We start from the raw sequence: 20241 nt of genomic DNA on the forward strand, positions 1-20241 counted from the left end.
TGTGCCACAGCAGCAGTGCTGGGTGGGGTGCCAGGACCCGCTGCTTATCCCGGGGGTCAGGGCAGAGTTGCTGTCACAGAGCTGGTGAGTTCCCCCTTCTCCAGGGTAAGGTGAAGAGAAATGCTGTGTGCTGGAGCAGTGGTGTAGGATTTACAGAAGCACTCTGTGCCTGCTTCCCTGTGGAATAAACTCCAGCTGCATATCTCAGGAAGGCAGAAACATGATTTCTTTACCTTCTTTTTCTGACTTCTTTGTGTACCTTGACATGCAGACCCTTTACTTCCCAAAGCTCTTCTTAAAGTACAACAGGTACCTCCTGCTCTTCAGACCCCTGAACACCTGTATCAGGGTGGGTGTATTTTTGTGCTCAGAAACTTGCCCGGTAGAGCCAATATGTGAAAGGGAGTGCAGCACTGCATTTCGAGCTTTCATCAGGCAGGCTGAGGGAAGAAGCAGCATGAAGGGAGCTGGCTGCCTTACAAAAAACAAGGGCTTGTTCTAGAATTGTGATTTTGGAAGTGATTATTCCCTGCTTTAGGACAGCAAAAGTTATGTGAGCTGCTTGCTATTGGGGCCTTGGCCTTTTGTACCAAGATAACCTCCCTAGCTGAATAGGCAGCTTGATGACCTCTGCTAAGGTTCCTTGTTTCCCCACCTAGGGGAGTGCCCATGTCTGTGTCTAAATAGGCTTTTTCCAAAACATCAGCTGTGGCTGTGGGGTATGACCACACTGAGCTTTGCCAGCAGTCTTTTTCAGCTTGTAATGCACAAATTGCAAGCAGGAGGAAAGGTGAGGAGAGGTGGATGTGGCTGACTGGAAGGGAGAAAAGCAGAGAGGGCTTCTCCTCTTTCTGAGGATCATCTGTTTCTTTCATTTTGACAGAATTTCTCTCCAAGGACCTTGAAGCAACCTATTAAGCTTCTTTTAATTAGGTAAGCCCTTACCCAGAGTAGAAAAGTCTCTCACATTTCCCACACAGGGAAACTGAGGCATGGAGCAAGGCTGTGCCGTGCCCAGGGGCAAACACAGGGGCTCGTCAGGAGAGCAGCAACCAAAGTGCCACGCTTCCTGTACTCGCTTTGCTGCTGGCTCTCTCAGAAATCTGGGAGAACAGCTGGGTGTGGGTGCTGAGCCAGGGGTTATCAATAACTTTCTAGTCATTGCTTGGGTTCTGCAGCTCTTGTCACCACAGATATCGCCTCCTTCTTGATCTGCTGCCTAATCTATAATCCCAGCTCCCTGCTGCCCTTCCCTCAGTGTCGTTTTCCCCTCGGTGTATAAATCCATACAGGCTGGGCTAGGGCTAGCAGGCAGAATCAAACTCCAAATCAAACATGCTCTCTTCAAGGCTTTGGGGTAATTTTTATCCTGGGCTATTGCTGCGTGTCTCTTGCATGATGGCAAAGCTGCAGCAAGCAGATTTGGAGCACACCTGAAAGACTAATGCAAATCAGCCCCGCTGCATAGCGGCTTCGCAGCTGTGAAACCTGTGATCTAAGTGCAGCTATCTGCTACGCCAGCTCTATCTGCCTTGGGATCCCCTGTTCTGGCGTGCAGATACTGGAACTGAACAGAAAGCCAGGGAGAGAGCATGGAAAAGAGTCTTGAAAGGGAGTCTCTCTCCTAGATGCTGAGCCCTTTAAGAAAGAAGGGGAAGGTAAGCTAGAGCCCTGAGATTTTAAGTGGGTTGTGCTGAGGCTGAAGAGGGCTACGCTAGTGCTTTCAGTTCCTTCCTCTAACACAAATACCTCTAGCTGGGCAGCAGGGAAAAGGAGGAGGATGGAGGCCTGTGCAGGCTGAGCATGTTGGGCACGGACAGATCTTGGAGGCTGCAGCAGCTAGGAAAGGTAGGGTTTTGGAAGACTGATTTGTCTGTGTAGGGGCTGAGCGTGCATGGTGCTCACTGTGTGTGAGGAAGTTGTGTGTGAGGAAGTTGTGTTTTCATGGAGCTTGTAGCGTGAGGGCTGGCTCTGAGGCAGAGCAAAGGGCAGGGTAAATGAGGAGAGCGATGCCCTGGAGTGATCAGTGTGAGCTGCACTCCGTTGCTTAATGACCCCATTTCCAAGGGAAACTTTGGAAGCCCTGATATTCAGGGAAGCAGGATCTCCCGAAGGCAGAAGATTGGGGCAGCAGAGCAGACCGTATTTCTTTCTGCTTTTAGCTCAGCCTTCCCTGTGCATTATTTGTGCTAGCAAAACTGTTCCTTCTTTACTGCTCCAGAGTTTTTTTTTTTGTTCCCTTTTCTCCTTCCCACCTGCTCCAGCAGTCCTTTCTTCCCTGCCTTGCTGTGCCAGTGCTGTCCAGCTGCAGCTTTTGCCAGCTAATCCGATCTATGGAGGCAAGACTGACTGAGCAGCCTTGCTTGAAAGGGACATGATTTTCTACATTTGCTCGTGGGACCATGTGAGGTCTCTGGAGAAGAGGTGGGTTAAAGGAGCTGCTGTTTCCCCATCAGCCCTGTGTCCCCAAATACCTCCTGTCGTGCTGTGGCTCGGTGCAGGCCTGGCTGTGAGCAAGTGGCCGATGTGCTCTCAGATATGTGCTATTGGCACAAAGCCTCTGTGGCCTCAGAATCCCTATCTAGCAGCAACTTCTGGAGGAAGGGTTGACCACACCTGCATTCAGCTTGGCCGGGGGGGACGATGGGATAGCTTTTGCATAATTTAGCAGTCTCTTGAATTATTTATAGTGCAGTTGTGCTCTGGAACAGAGTCTTCTCACTTCCCGTGAGCACTGGGGGGGAGAGGGGGGAGGGAAGGGGAGTTTGTCAGGCATCCAGAGTCTATCACTTAGTGATGAGGATGTCCTGTGGGCTTCCTTTCTTCCCGTGTTTGTTTACATATGGCTCTGTGCAGCTGAACTGCCTTGAAAATGCAGTTCTGGTTTCTGCATCACTCAGGTGTGTGATACTGCTGAGCATCTCCCTGGCTTGGGACTGTGCGAGAGGTTCCTGAGTTCAGAGCCTTGTCTTTGTACTCGAGAGACTGTGTCAAGCTGGAGACAGTGAATCTGGTGCTTGGATTTGGTCCCTGACTCAATTTCAGTGCTGTGTTGTGGGTTGGGGGCAGGGATCTTCTGCACTGTTCTCTAAAATATTTAGATGCATGAAAGCATTTTTTTTCTTTCAAAGGCTCATCTTGTCTCGCCAAAGTGTTTTTTAGATTTGTCATGACATGTCCATTGGACTTTACATAAGATCATCAGGACCTGAGCACTGGATAGATCTGGTGGTTGAGTAGCAAACTGTGCAGCTGAAATTCTCATCACTTCTCAGTGATCAAACCCTGAAGAGAAACCAACGGAGGGCAGAGGGAGTCTGGGGTAGTTTGTCACAGGCTCTTGCAGCAGTGGAACATCATGAAGATGAGCTGGGTAGCCCAGCTATGTATGAGCCTAATGCCCTTTGTCCCTGTGCCTCACTGCATCACGTTGCTGTACCACACAGGTGGGCCATCCTGCTTCTGCCCTGCTTATCCTGTTGACTTCAGCGTGACCACAGCTCCCCTCCTGCACTACACATCCTTCATGTTCAATACCAATTTTCATAATGTGCTTACACATTCGTTCTATCTTTCTCCTTTCCTTCCTTTTTGACCTCTTTGTGGCAGCTGACTTCTCAGAAATACAGTTCAATGTAAATGTTTGTGTTACTGAAGACCTGAAAGGGGAGGAAAATGGCTGAGGGTGGAGAAGGAAAGAAACCTGGCCTGTAATCAAGTGATTGTGGTAGTAAACTGCTCTGTCTGTTGTACAGTTGAGCAGAAATGCTCAGCTTCCCTGTTTTTATTTGCAGTTTCCACTTACGGCTTTTGTATTTGGGGCAGAGTTGAACAGACAATCACTGTATATTCCCTGGACAAGCTGTGCTGTCCCACCTTGCCCTGGCCTGCTTCTTGGGCTCTTCAGCCTGAAAAAAACCCCATTCTTTCATCAAATGGTTTTGCCTCTTGTCAGGGGCATCAGCAACTGGTTAAAAACAAAATTCCTCCTCATTCTGCTCAAGAAATAATGCAACCTAAAGCAAGAAGGGGACCACTTGTCTTCACAAAGTCTGTGTGATGTGTGGGATGGCATTTGATTTCGGTGATGAACACAGACTTTCTCCCTCTTTCCCCACAGACCTGCTCCCAGTTGTTTCTGCTCAGATAATTCTAAAGATCAGGGTACTGTTTTGCTTAGTGAAAGGGAATGTTTGCGCAGAAGTAGTAAACATATTGTTGAGACCCAGGCCTGCTGCAATGCCTGTAAACAAGGTCCAGTTGTCTGTGGGAGGCAGAAGAGAGATTTATGTGACCCTGAGTTAAGTGCATTAGGAGGCTTTTGATTTCATTCTGGGAAACTGCCCCTTTTCATGGCACCATATGCCTGTTACCGGCATAGAGCCGTGCCTGCAGAATTGATTCGTGGGGATTTAATCTGAGGGGCTGTGATGCTGCAGTTAGAAGGATAACATAAGCAGGGGGTTTTCTCTGCAAGCCAGAGCCCCTGAGCTCATGCCCTTTGTCCACCCCAGAGGTGGGAGTCTGGGCTGACTTACTCCTGCCTTGGGGCAAGGCATTGAAGAGCTCTCTGCCTATCAGCACTTTCTTTCTGAAAATAATAACAAAGTGAAGTGGCAGCAGGGGATCCAGGCAGCACTGTGTTGAGGTCTTGCCTAAGTCTTGAAAGAGGAAATGAAGAACAAAGGCAGAAGAGACAAATAAATAAGGGTCTGTTCATGGTCCAAGAAAAATTCCCATGGGCTTGTGTAACATTCTCAGAAAGATGTGACTACTCCCTGGGCTGGAGTTAGTTTTTGAGAAATGAAAGGAAAGGGGGGGAAAAAAGGCTGGAGAATGAGCAGCGGGGGGTTGGGGAAGGGGAGGAGAGGAGGGAGAGACACCCTGGAGAAACCTCTCAGCATGGAGTCAGGTTTCTCCGGCTGTTCCTGGTGAAGAGGGGTTAATGCTCTTTGCATGGGATTGGCTGGTCACCAGATATTCAGAGTAGAGGGGGATCCGGGGGCTGCCAAGCAGGACCCCTGTGGCCTGAAAAGGAGGGGAGGAGGGGAAGGAAGAGGCTCTTCCAAACAGTAATAGATCGGCTACTGTGGGAAAGTGAGCACACTGCCAAACCCCAAGTAGTTGGTGATGGATGGGGGAGGGAAGAGGGTGGGGATGGAGGGCCAGCTCTTCTCCTGGCCGCTAGGATCTTGCTGCTATTCCATGGCCTTGCTTTGTTTATTGTCTTCCTGGGGCTTAATTATGCCCCTCCTCAATCCATCTTGGAGAGCTTTTATCCTGGGCGTGCACAAACAACTGCCACCCGCTTCAAAAATAGCTGGAGTTAACGTGGTTTCTCCTGCCTGCGTGGGTCTGTGCACTTCACCCATCACCATGGCATCAAGTGTTTCTTGCCTCCTTCCTCTTTTAAGTGCCTTGCTCCAGGCCCACAGGGCACCCACTTCACCTTCCTCTGAGCTGCACAACCTGCATCTCCCTGTTGCTTGGGCTGTCACGCAGTCCCAGGGATTCTCCTGCTTCCTTTGCACAGGGTTTGTGTGCCTCATCTGGCGTGTCTGCCACGTGCTCTTCACCCGTGGACCCGCAGGCCTGAGGATAATCTGGACTGTTCATCTTGGAGCTGTTCTCAGGATTTGTGGCTTGTACTCCACTTGCTTGGCCTACATGGAGTGCCTGCCAGGATCTGCACTGGAAGCAGTTACCTGCTGCTGCTGGTTCTTCCAGTTGCCTCCTTGAGATGTGCTCCTTCTCTGATGCTGCTGGGAAGAATTTGTGAGCTTATGGTGGTTGAAAGGGCACCTTGTTGGAGATTTGGTTAGATGAACAGTGCCTACAGTCCTGTAATTTTGAGTGTCTGAGGATGTATCTACATCTACATGTTCTGATCAGAAGTGAACTGGTGAAATAATTTGAAAGTTTCTGCTGGTCAGCTGCTTGTTCCCATGCCTAGGCATTTTCTTCAACTTTATTTTTAACCCAGTTAGATCTGCTGCTGATATGGCTGTAAAAGCAGACTTTCATGTGATTGACAACTTGAGTTCATACAACTGACAACTGAGGGATGGGTAAGCTGTGATGGTGGTGAGGGAGGGGGGAGAACCTCTGACACAACAGCCTGTGTTGTCACATGCCTTACTTGAAATCTCTAGAAGCATGATTTGATTTTGTCCTGGGACAACATGCTTTTGACCTGTCACTCTCTGCAAGGCATCAAGACTAGCAGGGAGATCTTGCATATTTCTTTGATTACCCCACGGTCTGTCTGAAGACGTAAGTTGCTTTTTTGTGTAGTGTTGTCCCTTTTCTCTTTCCTATTCCTCATGATGGAGCATTCCTTCCCTGTAAGATACCAAAATCAATAAGCAGAAGTCCTAACCAGCTCCGTTTTGCAGTGACTGACTGCTGTGCTGCTGGAGCAGCAGCAGTCCCGTGTTTGTCTGGGAGAAGGGCCTTGCATCCTGGGTGAGTGCAATGAGCAATGCCTCAGCTCACCCTCTGATGTCCAGAGAGGCCCAACCTTGGAGCCAAGTGGTGACGCAATCTCCAGGGCCATCACACAGACTTCGTGGAACCAGATGTTTTGAGGAGGCAATAAGCAGGGTTGAGGAAGAGTATCCTTCCAGGATATCAGGCAGAAGCAAGGGAGAGAGCTGCCTCTTCTCCTTTAGCGGAAAGAGCACTTAGACTAGTGACACTGAGAAATTAAAGGTGCGCCTTCTGAGAGCCTGTGAAGGATTAGAGTGTGCAGAAGCATCTCTGAAGCTGTGGAAATTCCTATGGTGAGACTGGATTTAACTGGAGAGAGGAGATTAGCTACAAGGGAGCCCAGCATATCTGAAGGATACTGAGAAGAATATTTGATAGATTCCAGTGGAGTTGGAAATCCAGCTTAGTTTCCTTTAGCATGCAGTACTGCACCCTTGTGACGTTCAAGTACTTCTTGGATAAAATTAAATTGGTGTCTTTAGGCCATTACTGGATTTCACTAGAGTTTTCTAGTCTTCTCTGAGATCTTCTTTTAAACTGGGGGTTGGGGAATTATATCATTATGCTGCTATTAGTAATATGGTAGCTACAGTAAGAACAGTCTGTTTGAGTGGAAGGTTTTATAATGGACTCTGAAGGTCTTCAGGTGCTGGTCTGTTCTGCTGACTTCTGGAAGATGAGTCTTGAGACAAAATCCTGTCAACAAAGACCACTTTATCTCCAGGTGCCATGTGTTCTGTAGAGAGGGTTAAGAGCTGCTTTGTCTGACAGTGTGCAGCTGTGTCGCTGCGACTGGAGGTGTGGCATCTAAAATAACCAAGGCTTAGTCCACTGAAGAGCAGGACAAGACACTTGGGAGAACGGTGAAACAGTGAAAGCCCATGAAAGGTGTGGAGTCTGGAGGTACTGTGCTTGCAGAGGTGAAGATGTGAGCAGCCACAGCGCTGAAAAAGCTGGAGGCTTTGTGTTGCATTCATCTTAGTTTCTGTGTGCAGCAGATAGTAGCTGCTGCTGTGGGGCACTTGGGTCTCCTAGAAGAATGCACAAAAGAGACACCTGGTTTGTTTGGGTTTTGACTGTAGATGCTGCAGGTCTGTTGAGACTTAACAAGGTCTTGCACACAATCTGGAGGCTTGTGGTTAACATGTACATCCTGTGCCTGTCTTCCTGGGAAGGGGAACGTAGTGCCTTTCTTTGTGCTGTGCTGTCACCCTTCCCTGGCCAACCTCACCTTAGTTTTGTGTAGATTCAGCCTTTAGCTATCTTTTTTCCTCAGTCCAGTTTTCTTTCTGACTTGATGAGACCTGTTACTGGTGCGTGGATGGCGGCAGCTCTGGGAGGCAAATGGAAGTTATGGTGGCGTGCTCTTGAGTGGTTACCTTACCACTCTTCTTACCTCCCTGCAGAAATGGAGGGAAGGTGCTTGGGACAGAGCCTTGCTCTCCCTCAACCTGACCTTGCTTGGAGAGTGACTCTGCTGGATGGCTCAGTCCAGCTGTTTGGGCTGGCAGCAAGTCAGTGGCACCTTGTGGTCAGATGCCTTGAGGCTGCAAAGGAAACACGGAGTGTGAGGTATTGCTGTTTTGCATTAGTGCTGTGGGCAGCAGCTCTTGATGAAGGACACGGAAGAATGTTGTATTCTGTCCTTGGAACTTGAAGGGAAGCCGATATGGACCTGCTTACATTCAAAGCACCTTGTGCTGTGACTGCCAGAGCTTCTTGCTGATGTCCTTGTAGCTTGCAGTCCCCAAAAACACCGTGGCATCCTTCATGTGAGAGAGATGCTGAGCCCTCGCTGCCTTCTGGTACGTCCTGCTTCTCTCAGATTTTCCTGCAATGTAGGATAATCTTCTTTTCCTACCCTTAAGCAAAGCACAGTCCTGCTGTCCCTGAGCTTGTTTTAACTGTTGACAAATACTAAGTTTTATGGTTTCTCCTCCTGTGGATGTTTGCAGGACAAAAGTAACTTGAGATTTTTAGAGAGTTTAGAGGTACTGTGGCTCTGATGCCTGCTGTGGTTCCTGCGCTTGGGGATGCCAGGTAGAACCTAGTGGAGCCTGCTCCATTTGTCTCTAGCTGGAGCAATGAGAGAGTTGGGCTTTCAGTGTGGAGTGGGGGATGGAAGTCATACTGGGTTTTAATCTGCCATGCGAAAGCAATTCTAATTTGAATTGTTGCTTTGTGTTGAAGTGTCCGAGTGATCTGCAAATATGTTTCTGCATGGGTGTTAAGGGATAACTTTAAGCAGAGGAGATGAGCATTTTGGTATCAGGGGAGAACCAGAAGCTTCTGCTCTGACTTGTTCTCCACAGCTGCTTTTTCCCTGTAACCATGGGAGAGGTCTAAGGAGTCTTGGGTCCCATGCCCTAACAAGACAGGGTAGCCTGTATCCAGCAGCCTGTTGTGTGGCCTCTTGCCAGTGTTCTCCAGAAGAGAACATTGAGGCTGGTGAACTGCCAGCTCTTATCAGTGCATATCTTGCTCTCTGGCTTCTTGAAAAATAGGTATATTATTTCAGGATGGTATAAATCAACTGGTCACTAAAATGGTAAGAGGTGCCTGGGGATAACTCATGTGCATAACACTTCTGGCTTTCCTCCTTTTCTGAAAGCCCTTCCCCTGCATGGTAGAGACAGAACTTCAAGCAAGGAAATATCAAAGGGATCCCTTACAAAAAGAAGCTTCCAGCTTGTCTTTACAGGACTGAGTGTTGCTAAAGTGGTTTATAACTATGCGTTCCCTAAAGAGCTTGTCTTAATGGAGCTGACTGTCCATACCACTTCAGGCTTTTTCTTCTACTTGAACATTAAAGCTTTTCTTGCTGCTGTTTTAAACCTGACAGCAACTTGATCACTCTCCTGGAGATAAAGCTGACTTTTTCTTGCCTTCCTCAGTCAAAATTGTCAGAAGGGAAATACCTCTTCTTGCTGTTTTCTGTGTTCCTGGTCACTGATGGCTGCTTTGTGTTGGAGCAGCTGGTCTCTTCTGTGACAAACTTAGATGTCTCCCTCAGGCAAGGTACCTCCTTTCCCATTTCCACCACATGTTAATGTTTTGGATAGGGAGAGTGGGTAATCCTCCCTTGCTGGCCTTTGTCTCCAACTAGCTGCCATCAGACATGTCTTTCACTGCAGGCTGATCAGAGGATATGGGAACAGATACATGACTGATGGTATTTAGCATCTTGGCTCACCCAGGGGTGCGTGAGTGTTCTCCACACCCTGGCAGAAGAATCCCTGGCATGTGAGAATGAAGGTGGTTCCCAGGGAAGAGATTTTGAAAAGGACACACCTTTCTTCTTTGCTTCCCCTCTTCCAGGAGGGGTTAGGAAATGGGTTTGTGTTCCCACTCCCTAACAAAGCCAGCTGAGCAGTGAAAATTGCCTCCTGGGCCATGTCAGCAGCAGAACAGCAGAGGGTACTGCAGGGCCAGCTTGCCGGGGAGGGCTGTGCACACCAGCCCTGAGCAGGAACGGAGGCAGAGCTCGTTGTGCCCGTGGGTGAAGAGCTGCAGAGCCACATGCTGAGCCTGACAGATACTGATGTATGCAAATGTCAAGTGAGGAAAATATGCAATGCTTCCTAAAACCATGTGTCCTCCTATGTTGACATGGCACACTACATCTCAGAAAGTGGAGCAGTTTGTTGCACGTCAAGAGTTACGGCTTTTTGTCTGGGGAATTTACCGTGGCATGCAGAGCATCGAGGCCATCTGAGACAAAGATGATGTGCCTTTGTGTGATTCCTTCAGCACTTGCCTTCAGCCCTGGGCTGGCCCAGAGGAAGCTGGCTGCCCTGCATTTGTGTGTCCTGTAGGAGCTAGAGTGAAACCAGCATTTCCTGGCAGCTGGTGATTTGGAGCAGCTCAGCTGTTCATTTTGCCCAGGTTTCAGTGTCTTAGAGAGCAGCCTGGTGTCTGGAAGTATTGCCTTGGAGAAGTCACCAGGCACCCGACTGGAGAAAGCTATACCCATTTACCAGTGAGGGACACTTTCTCCTGACAGCCAGTTCCTGCTAATTTAGTGGGGGTTTGGCTTCCTTGTGCTCTTCTCTTCCCCACACTTCAAGACAGAGTAAAAACTGGTGATGTGCAAGGAAAAGGCACTGAGTATTCCTCTACCTTACAAATGATCTTGCTGCTTCTGCAAGACATTAACAGAGCCTTAAGGAAGAAAATATATCATGGATACAATGAGATGCTCATGGGGTTTTCTGCAGTCTCTTGTTTTGCCCCATGGAGAAAGCTTGACAGCAAGCCCCCAGATGATCCTTTATGACTTTTAACAGAATATCCAGCCCCATCATGCCTGGGCCCACCACAAAGGTGACCTCCCACTAGCTGGGCTGTGACCAGGCGTGTGAAGTCGGGCTGTGGAGCTGTGGTGGATGGGTGCTGGAGTTGAGGGTCTGCCCTAGCGTAGCCCCCTGAGGAGAGCCACCATTTCCTCCCTTTCCACCTGCCCAACAAGATGGTCTCCCAGTGGCACCCAGAGCCAGCACCGTGCCCTGCTGCCGACTTGTGTCGTGGCAAAGTATATCAAAACACCTACTAAACATTAACCAATAGAATCAAGCTCTCTCTCCTTTTTCCTTGTTTATTTTTCTTTCAATATTTTCCCCTCCCATGGCCATGCTGTAATTTTTCCACCAGCTTCAGGCTTGCAGTCCTTCAGTCAGAGCTTAATCTGGGGCTCCTTGGCCTGCCACCCGAGCGCTGGGGACAATGTCAGTGGATGGTGACTTCTACTAAAAAAAGTGACTGCCAAGTGTCCGGAAATGCTATTGCTGAGCTGTAAGGTACAACTGTGGACGACCCCTCTCCCAGAGTCCATGTCAGAGCCATCTGTGGAGAGCCAGATATGTTTTCCTTTGGGTGGTTGCCATCTGTCTAAATGCTTTATGGCTTTTCACATTAGTATGAAATTCTCCTTAAGTTAATCAGTAAACATGCCTTGCTGTACTTTACCTAATGCCCTGTGAAGTGGTGAGAGCAGGTTGGGTTCTTCTTCCTTCTGCCCCCATGTGTCAGCCTTGAGGAGCCCTTGGGACAGCCATGTGTGGGGCAGCTCCCCCGTGAGCCCCAGGAGCAGGGACTGCCTCCGGGGAAGGTGTTGCTGGCACCACCGTGTGCCAGGTGGAAGCTTTTAAGTGATGGTGCCTCTCAGGAACTTTGGCCCTGGCAGGGAGACTGCACCAGGGAGAGAGCCACCAAAATGGAGCAGGTAGGGGGGATGAAGTGGTATGTATCGCATGCATGGGGATCTCTGCCTCTTTGTCTGTCACTGCAGGAAGGGTGTTATGCTCTGGGACAGCCTCTGCCTTGAAAAGGACTTTAGGATGACCTTTTTCCCGTACCTATTTTCGCCCCAACTTGCCTTTCCCTACACAGCAGATGGCGAACGTCTTTTCTACTTTTCCTTGGTGGAGTATTGTGTGAGATTAGGGGGTTGTTTTTTTTTTTTTTCTTTTTTCTTTTTTTTTTTTTGGTCCTTTTTCTGAATTGTATTCTTCAGTCACTCCTCTGCCTGACAGCAGCTCTGTGTTCCCTGCCTGGGCTGGAGGAGGGGAGGAGGAAGGCGATATTTCATGTTGTTTGGAGGGAAGGGCTCTGCACCACTGGCTTCTTCCTGGCCTGACATGGATCCATCATGATGGCACAGTATTACCGGCAGAGACAGCTAGGCATTTATTTTTGTCAGCTTGATCCAGATGCAGAAAAACCTCAGCATCTGGTCCGCAGAAAATGAAAAGCAAAAGGCAACATATGGAGATATAGAGGACTTGAGAATCACAGGTGGGAGAAGAATAAATGTGACAGGATCTTAATTTTATTGTTGTTTTCCTGTCCCCCATGTGAACTTGGGTAGTATTTCCTGAGAACAAGGGTGGTTTTTTAGGGTGTGTGTTGAACAAACACTGAAAGGATTTGGAGAGTGTAGGCTGCCTCTGGTAGTCTGACTAATGATCTTGGTCCTTTAAAACTGCCTCTCTTGCACCGGTCATGTTTCAGCCATGCCCCCCCCCCCCCCAGTTCTCTCACCCTTCCTGCTCTTGGCTCTCTTCATTTTCTCCCACCTCTCTGGTGATGCACCTCTGAGGAGGTTTACATTCATTTAATTCCCATCAGTGAATAGGGACAAATCTGCCAAGTGTGGTGAGTTCACTAGATCATGAATTCCTGTTATTCTGGATTTCCTGTCTTTCTACCCTGTTGCCAGTGCCTTTCTTGTCTTTGTGGATTTATGAGACTGATCTAGAAGTTCAGCTTGGTGTAACCCAGCTGAAGCAAAAGGCTCACTGAAGATGGCAGGGGGTGGGGGTGTAGTTCTTGGGAGTCAAGTCTCTAAATGAATGCTGAATTTGAACCAGCATTCCTGCCTTCCCCAGCCTGTTTTTCTAATGGTGGTAAACTTTTGCACCTCAGTAACTATTGAATGTGACTTTCCTTTTCGTGGCTCTTCCACAGGATGAAGATGAGACGCCATAAACTCTTTCTGACTCTCTGCATGGCTGGTCTCTGCCTCATCTCCTTCTTGCACTTCCTCAAGGCCCTTTCCTATGTCACCTTCCCCAGGGAGCTGGCTTCGCTTAGTCCCAACCTCGTCTCCAGCTTCTTCTGGAACAATGCCCCCGTCACGCCTCAGGTCAGCCCTGAGCCAGGGGGTGCAGAGTTCCTCCGCACACCCCTGTACTCCCACTCCCCCTTGCTCCAGCCCCTGCCTCCCAGCAGAGCCAGCGAAGAGCTGCACAAGGTTGAGTTCGTCCTGCCAGAAGACTCAATGGAATACTTTGTCCGTACCAAAGCCGGTGGCGTTTGCTTTAAGCCAGGCACCAAGGTGTTGGAGAAGCCACCCGTGGGAGGTCGGCAGGAGGAGCGAGCGGATGGCGCAGCCTCGGGGCGGCCGGCTCGGAAGCCGCTGAGCGCCAGCGGAACCAAGCGGCGCAAGTGGGTGGAGTGTGTGTGTCTGCCGGGCTGGCACGGCCCCAGCTGCGGGGTCCCCACCGTGGTCCAGTACTCCAACCTGCCCACCAAGGACCGCCTCGTGCCGCGGGAGATCCCCCGGCGGGTCATCAATGCTATCAACGTCAACCATGAGTTTGACCTGCTGGATGTCCGCTTCCATGAGCTGGGAGACGTGGTGGATGCTTTCGTGGTGTGCGAGTCCAACTTCACAGCCTACGGAGAGCCGCGGCCCCTCAAGTTCCGCGAGATGCTCCTCAACGGCTCCTTCGACTACATCCGCCACAAGGTGCTCTACGTCTTCCTGGACCACTTTCCCCCTGGCGGCCGCCAGGACGGCTGGATTGCTGACGATTACCTGCGTACCTTCCTCACCCGGGACGGCATCTCCCGCCTGCGCAACCTGCGCCCAGACGATGTCTTCATCATTGATGATGCTGATGAGATCCCAGCCCGCGATGGCGTGCTCTTCCTCAAGCTCTACGATGGCTGGACGGAGCCCTTCGCCTTTCACATGCGCAAGTCGCTCTATGGCTTCTTCTGGAAGCAGCCGGGCACCTTGGAGGTGGTCTCAGGCTGCACCATGGGGATGCTCCAGGCTGTCTATGCTAACGATGGGATACGTTTGCGACGCCGTGAGTACTACACCATGCCTGGGTTTCGGCAGTATGAGAACAGCACAGGACACATCCTGGTGCAGTGGTCACTGGGCAGCCCCCTCCACTTTGCTGGCTGGCACTGCTCCTGGTGTTTCACCCCAGAGGGGATCTACTTCAAACTGGTGTCAGCCCAGAATGGGGACTTCCCCCGCTGGGGTGACTATGAGGATAAACGAGACCTCAATTATATCCGGGAGCTGATCCGGACTGGTGGCTGGTTTGATGGTACTATGCAGGAGTATCCTCCTGCCGACCCCAAGGAGCAGATGTATGCTCCCAAGTACCTGCTCAAGAACTACCAGCGGTTCCGCTACTTGCTGGAGAACCCCTACCGAAAGGCGGAGGGTACTGGGTGAGGCCACCAAGGCTCAGGCTTGGGTGGGAAATCAGAACTTCACAACAAAGGGAAAGAGTTGGGTGTTTTCATCTGTTCCTTTTCTTCTTTTGTTTCTTTTGTTTATGGGCAGGGTGTGCTATTTTTCTGGGGTCTCTGCCCTCCCTCACTTCCTGTTCTTCTTCCCTTCATCCCAGGGTGATGCCTGGGAACCCAAATTCCTCAGTCACATGAAGGGAGGCCTGGACAGGAGGAAGAGGTGCTGGGGACCTGTTCTGTAGTAGCATAAAGACTTTCTTGTATCTTCTGAACCTCTCCTGCTGGCTGGAGAGAATCTCTGCAGCCAGCTGGCAGATTTTCCCCTGGGGGAGGCTGGGAGGGTCCCATGGGGAGAGAGGGCAGCTGTTCCCATCCACCCTCATCCTCTGTGGATTGGAGCAAGCATAGATGCAAGCCTGGGCTATTCAGTGAGCATGTGAGTCAGCAGGCACAAACTCTTCTGAGTGGTTGCTTGTGCAGATGTGTGTCATTGGCATTTTTTGGATGAGTGAATGTGCAAAAGCATCTCAGTATGCTGTTTTTTGTGGGGTTTTTTGTATACCTCTATATTCAAAGGGTATTTTGGGGAAATCCTTTGCTTCCAAGGTATCCTCCCCAAGATGCAGTCCCCTGCACAGGCATAATGCATCTATCCTGGGCTGGATCTTGCCCCAGTACTCCACCAATCCTGGAGCAGGCAGATAGGAAGCAGAGGAGAAAGCTGGGTTTTGAGGGTTTTTTCTGCTCATTTTCCTCCCCTGCCCTTGCAACACTGCATGGACTTGTCCTGCAGAAGCCAAAGCATCTTGCCTGCAGTACGTGTTTCTGTTGGAGCTGGGATAGGCTGCAGGGCACTCGGATGGTGGGAGTGTATGTCTGCAAGTGCATGGTTGCTTGTGTGCATGAGTGCTCACATGCATGGGTTTGGTGTGCACCTGGGTGTTTGCTACCAGTATTTGGGGGGGGGGGGGGCCCGCGGCCCAGGACATAGTGGGGTTTGGCTGTGTGTGCTTGCAGAAGCTGTGATCTCAGTCTTGACATGGATGACTTGTTGGGAAATTCATAGGAGAGGACCAGGGAGAGCATTGGCTCTGCACAGCAGTGCTACACATGTGGGACAGCTGCATGCCTCACTGGCTGCCTCTAGAGCCCCATAGGCTGTGCCTGCAGCAGGGCTGCTGCTTACATGTGCTGACTATTCCTTCTGACCATGGGGTAATAAAAGGGAGAAGAGGAAGGGCAAAGTCCTGATTGTTGGGGGAAAACAAAGCCTGTCAAGGCATAGGATCCATCTGTCTGCCCTTAGGGTGTGAGTGAGCTCATGAAGAAACAGGCCATGGGCAGTTTCTCCCTGGGGCCGAGAGACTGTTTGGGGACCACCGTGCAATCCAGAGAGTGTGTGCAGCCCACATTTGCAGCCTGGGCCGTGTGGACAAGACCATGGAGAGGAGAGGCAATTAGAGGAGGGCACTAGTTGCAGCTGGTTGGGCTGGTGTCTGTGCAGTTTGCCAGGCAAGAGCAATGAGGATCTGCTGTTGCATTGGATTGATTCAGCTCACTGAGGAGGCAGATTCTTGTCTCCAGCCTTACCACCACCCTTCCTAAGCAGATGGCTTGACAGGGTGCCCAGAGCCTGGGTCGTAGTGGGCAGAGGGTGAAAAACATAATGAACTTGCTCTCTTAGCCTTGCAGTGGAAAGACTGACTCATGTTCCAAGCAGAAATCATGTGGAGGAGGAGAAAGAGGAAAGCGTTGGCACAAAGAAGTGTGGCCCTTCTGGCCAGCTGTTCTAAAGCAGGAAGGTTTTCATGGCCCTTAACTCCATCAGGGCTCCATGGTCCCGTGTTGTCCAGCACGTGCCACCCTTTTGCTTCATTCCTACCTACGTCTCTCTCTCTTTTTCCCTCCTAGTCCCCTCTCTAGAGAAGAGAAAATTGTCAATGAAAATAACTTCGTTGCCTAATAAGGCTGAGGCTGAAACAGAATTGAAGATTAATGTCCTTTTCTAATCAAATTGAGATGCAGTTCACCTTAGCTCCTTCCACATCTTGTGTGCCATAATGCCTGCTTGGAACAACTGAAGGAACCTCTTTTTTGTTATTATTTTTATTGTTTTTTGTTTTTTAAATCACTGTTCTCAGTTCTGTTGTGTCTTCCCCACAGGCGGAGAAGCCCCTTTGGGAACTGGGTGGACAGACAAACTTTGCTAGGCAGAATGCTCTTCTCCCAAAGGGAAGTTGTAGCTTTTTTAAGTGCAGACTTCTTGATGTAGCAGAATGAACTCCTGTCACAGTCATGGGGTCCTGGTGCTGAGCAACTGTGTGGAGGTCTTGGGTGTAGAGAGATTATAGAGAAATGGGGTCCCAGCTGAGAAAGGAGCCTGTATTAAGCAAGATGAAAGCCACAGCACTGAGGATGCAGCACAAGGGGAAGATGCTTTTCCCAGGGACAGCTGGAGGAGAGCAGGTGTGTTAGCTCATGCAATTCAGCAGCAGACAAGTATGGAAGGAAGAAGCCATTTCTCTTTTTTACTCTGGGGAGGGAGCCTGAGGTCTGCTCTTTGACCTTTTGGCTTTGCCTCGTCTCAGTGATGATAATCCAAGGCCAGTGCCAGGCTTTGCTGGAGACAGAACAGAAAGATGAGCCAGTCTTTGCGTGGGTACTTTGGCAGCACCAGATCCCCACTTCAGCAGGAGCTAAAGTTGATGTTTGCTGGGGCTGCACCTCATTATCTCCCACAGTGGGAGCAGCCTCTCCTCTGATACCAGCCCTTCCCCGTGCATGACCATCCTTGGGGATTTTAGTGCACAGCAGTGATGTTTTCAATTGAGGTATGGCCCTTGTCTCTCGGGAGTTTGGTAAGTCTATGGCTGCAGTATCTGCTTCTCAGTTCCTGAAGTACAGCCCGTTGCCTTCTCTCCTCCATTATTTGCTCCACCATTCTCTTCTTCTCCCTCTGATTTGCCTCTCCCTTCTGCTCCCTTGGGCTGGAGAAGAAAGTGTTGCTGGAATAGGAATGCTGGGGCTCTTCTGCAGAACTTCTGCCCTGCCTGCCTCCTGGACTTACTCACTTCCTTATTCTTAGGAAATTAAATTTAAACCAGACTTCTGTTGTAGTGGGAGGAAGGGGCTTTACAGATGAAATGCATTCTTTACTGTTTCTTTTTCTCAAGAATTGTTTAAATATTTTTTTGACTTAAGGCCAAACCAGTCAATGTTTCTGTCTAATTTGTCTGGCTAACCCTGTGTTGATTATCCCTAGGGAGCTAGAGTGCTTGTCATTAAAAATCTTCCGTCTTGTCCCTGGAGGGAACAGACACTACTAAGCTGGCTTTCACACAGTGATTTTCCAAGGTGGTGGCTTACCCTCTGCTCAGCCTTGCCTGTGCTGCCTGCTGGGACCTCTGCAGCCAGCTCCGAGTGGGGCAGCCACCCCTCCAGGCAGCTGCCACAAGAGGGAAGTCAAAGTATGTTGGGTGTGTGAGGTGGTGAGAGAGGCAAAGCAGGAGGCAGGTTTGTGTTAGATCCTTGTTTCCCAGTGCTGGACTCTGAGGTGAGCACTGAGGCTCCTTCATCTTATCTGAACCAGGTGCTGAGATTTGAGAAGGCAAAGACCAAGAACCTTGTCCTGGCTGGAACTGGGATCGGACTACCAGAGCCTGGTGTCTGTGGGTTGTGGGAGCCCACAGACAGTGGCCAGTGAATCCTGCTCTCTCTTGGGCCAAACTGTCCAATGGATGGAGGGAATGCATTACCATACTTTTCCTGCAGCCCTCTTCAGCCTTGTGCTTTTTCATTCCCAAAACCTTTTTTACCTTCAGATTGGTAAAAAGGAGGGCCAGGAAGAAGTGAAGCAGTGTGTGGCACACGCAAGCATTGCACTTCTGTCTGTCTTGTTGTCTTTCTTTGTGCTTCCCACCTAGAAAGAGATTGTGTGCCCATGCATGGCTTTGGACTGGAAAGCGCCTTTTCCTCCTTTGCCCCCAGTGAAAGGGGGACATGGGCTTTGGTGGACCTGCAGCAGGTGAGCTTGCTAAAGCAGAGGGAGTAGGGCAGGTTAGACACCTTTGCCTGTCTGGGGGGTAATGCCACGCCCAAGTGACAGAAAGGACACGGTGACTTTGTGCCTGTGGTTGGTATGGAGGGTGACATGCTCCAGCCTGCTCCTGCTGTTGCTTTGTCTGATCCCTGTGTCCTGCTGAAGTGTTTGCTGTTGTGCTGCCCAGGCTAGCCTGCTGTGTGTCTCTGTGACAGGTAAACAAAGAAACCGAGTTGGAATGTGGGAGAGTGTCAGAGCAGAATGGGTGTTCATTCCCCTCTGCCTGCCTTGCTGTTTCCTCATGGGGATGGTGTCTCTTCCCCTCCTCAGTATCCCTGGGGCTCTCGCCCTGTGTCCCAGCTCCTGCCGGCAATCTCTGTGGCTGCTATGCCTCTGCACTGTGAAGACACATGCCCAGGGTCACTCCTGGTTCCATTAGTGAACACTGGTGGTGAAGAGGGAAGGGATGGCTTGTCCTGGCCTCACTGACCTCTAACCTTGGCGAGAAAGGAACAAAGTGAGTGGGGGAATGGATCCTGTATCCCTCCATCATTGTGTTCTCCCTACCCTCCCTAAACCTCTCCTTTCTGATTTCTGAGACATTGGACAAAGTCACTCTTGTTATGGAAAGGGAAGGGGAGCTGGAGGGTAAGGGGGTGGCATGAGGAGCTCAGATCCAGCATCAAGAAAGAAGAACTGTTTCTAATGCAATACACTGACATTTTAAAGTTTTGGGGACTACAGGTAATGGATTAAGAAGGGATCTGAAATACTCTAAGACTAAGAATTTGAACCACTGTTTTTTCCTGCCTGTGTGGATGATGATGCAGCATCATCCTGGAGGTGGTCCAGCAGCACTTCTGAGCCTGGGGTCTACCTGGACCTACTGTTGGTGTTGCTCCTGGAATGGCTCCAGGACACCCTGCTTTGGAAAAAGAATGCGTGGACTTGCCAAAAACTAAAAAGAAAAAATAAGAGCATCTGCAAAGCTCCTTTCAACTCTGTAATTTATAAACAGTAAGTAATAATGAACTTTTTTTAAGGATAAATCAAATGTACATTCTGAAATCATTTTCTCTGTAAATGGTTGGATTTCATTTCACCCTTAAAGGGATGCTTAAAAGGAGGAGATAATAATAAAAATAAAAAAAAATTTTAAAAGTATTAAAGGAAACCAAGGCATGTGTGTGGCAGTGTTTATTTCTGATCGCCTGGCCCGGGGCTGCTGGAAAATGGAGTGAGGGAGCTTCCTATCTTGGTATAGGACACTGTTCCCAAGAAGGGATATTGAAAGGGGAGCCTAGCTGATATGGGAATTGATTCCTGATTTTACAGGCCCATGTCAGACCTAATCTGCGTGTTAGGTGAGTATGAACGTGTAAAGGCACATGAGTGGGGAATGATGGCTGCTGAGTGGGTCTCAGAAGAGCTGGTGGCTGTGGGAACCAGCATCATCTCATAAAATGGTCCCTTGACATCATCTTTGTTCCTTTGGCTGCATCCATTTTTCCAAGTAAAGCCCTGGGAACCCTGGAGCCCCAAATTAAACCTCCCCTCTGCAGCAATGCCTCTCTGGTGGCTGACTTTTGGCACAGTGTGTGAGAGAACATGACCTCCTTGTTTTGGTTTATTTTTAAACCTGTCTACTGTAGTTTTGGCTGTTCCTGTTACTTGGTATCAAAGCCTGGTCCTGCTCTGATTCCTCCTAACCATCTGGCCTC

At 49.7% G+C, this 20241-nt stretch overlaps 1 protein-coding gene across 1 annotated transcript; it reads left to right on the plus strand.

Annotated features, from left to right (window-relative positions):
* Positions 1-1729: 1729 nt before the first annotated feature.
* Positions 1730-19698, plus strand: MGAT3 (beta-1,4-mannosyl-glycoprotein 4-beta-N-acetylglucosaminyltransferase). Its single transcript, XM_042050555.1, has 2 exons — positions 1730-1848; positions 12955-19698. Exon 2 carries the CDS (start codon positions 12956-12958, stop codon positions 14462-14464), a length of 1509 nt encoding a protein of 502 aa, XP_041906489.1. The 5' UTR covers positions 1730-1848; position 12955; the 3' UTR covers positions 14465-19698.
* Positions 19699-20241: the final 543 nt, after the last annotated feature.

This window comes from Corvus kubaryi, unplaced genomic scaffold (genome assembly GCF_017639235.1).
Source record: "Corvus kubaryi isolate FWS band 111438036 unplaced genomic scaffold, C.kubaryi_AGA036_p1.0 74, whole genome shotgun sequence".
Classification (NCBI taxonomy): Eukaryota; Metazoa; Chordata; class Aves; order Passeriformes; family Corvidae; genus Corvus; species Corvus kubaryi.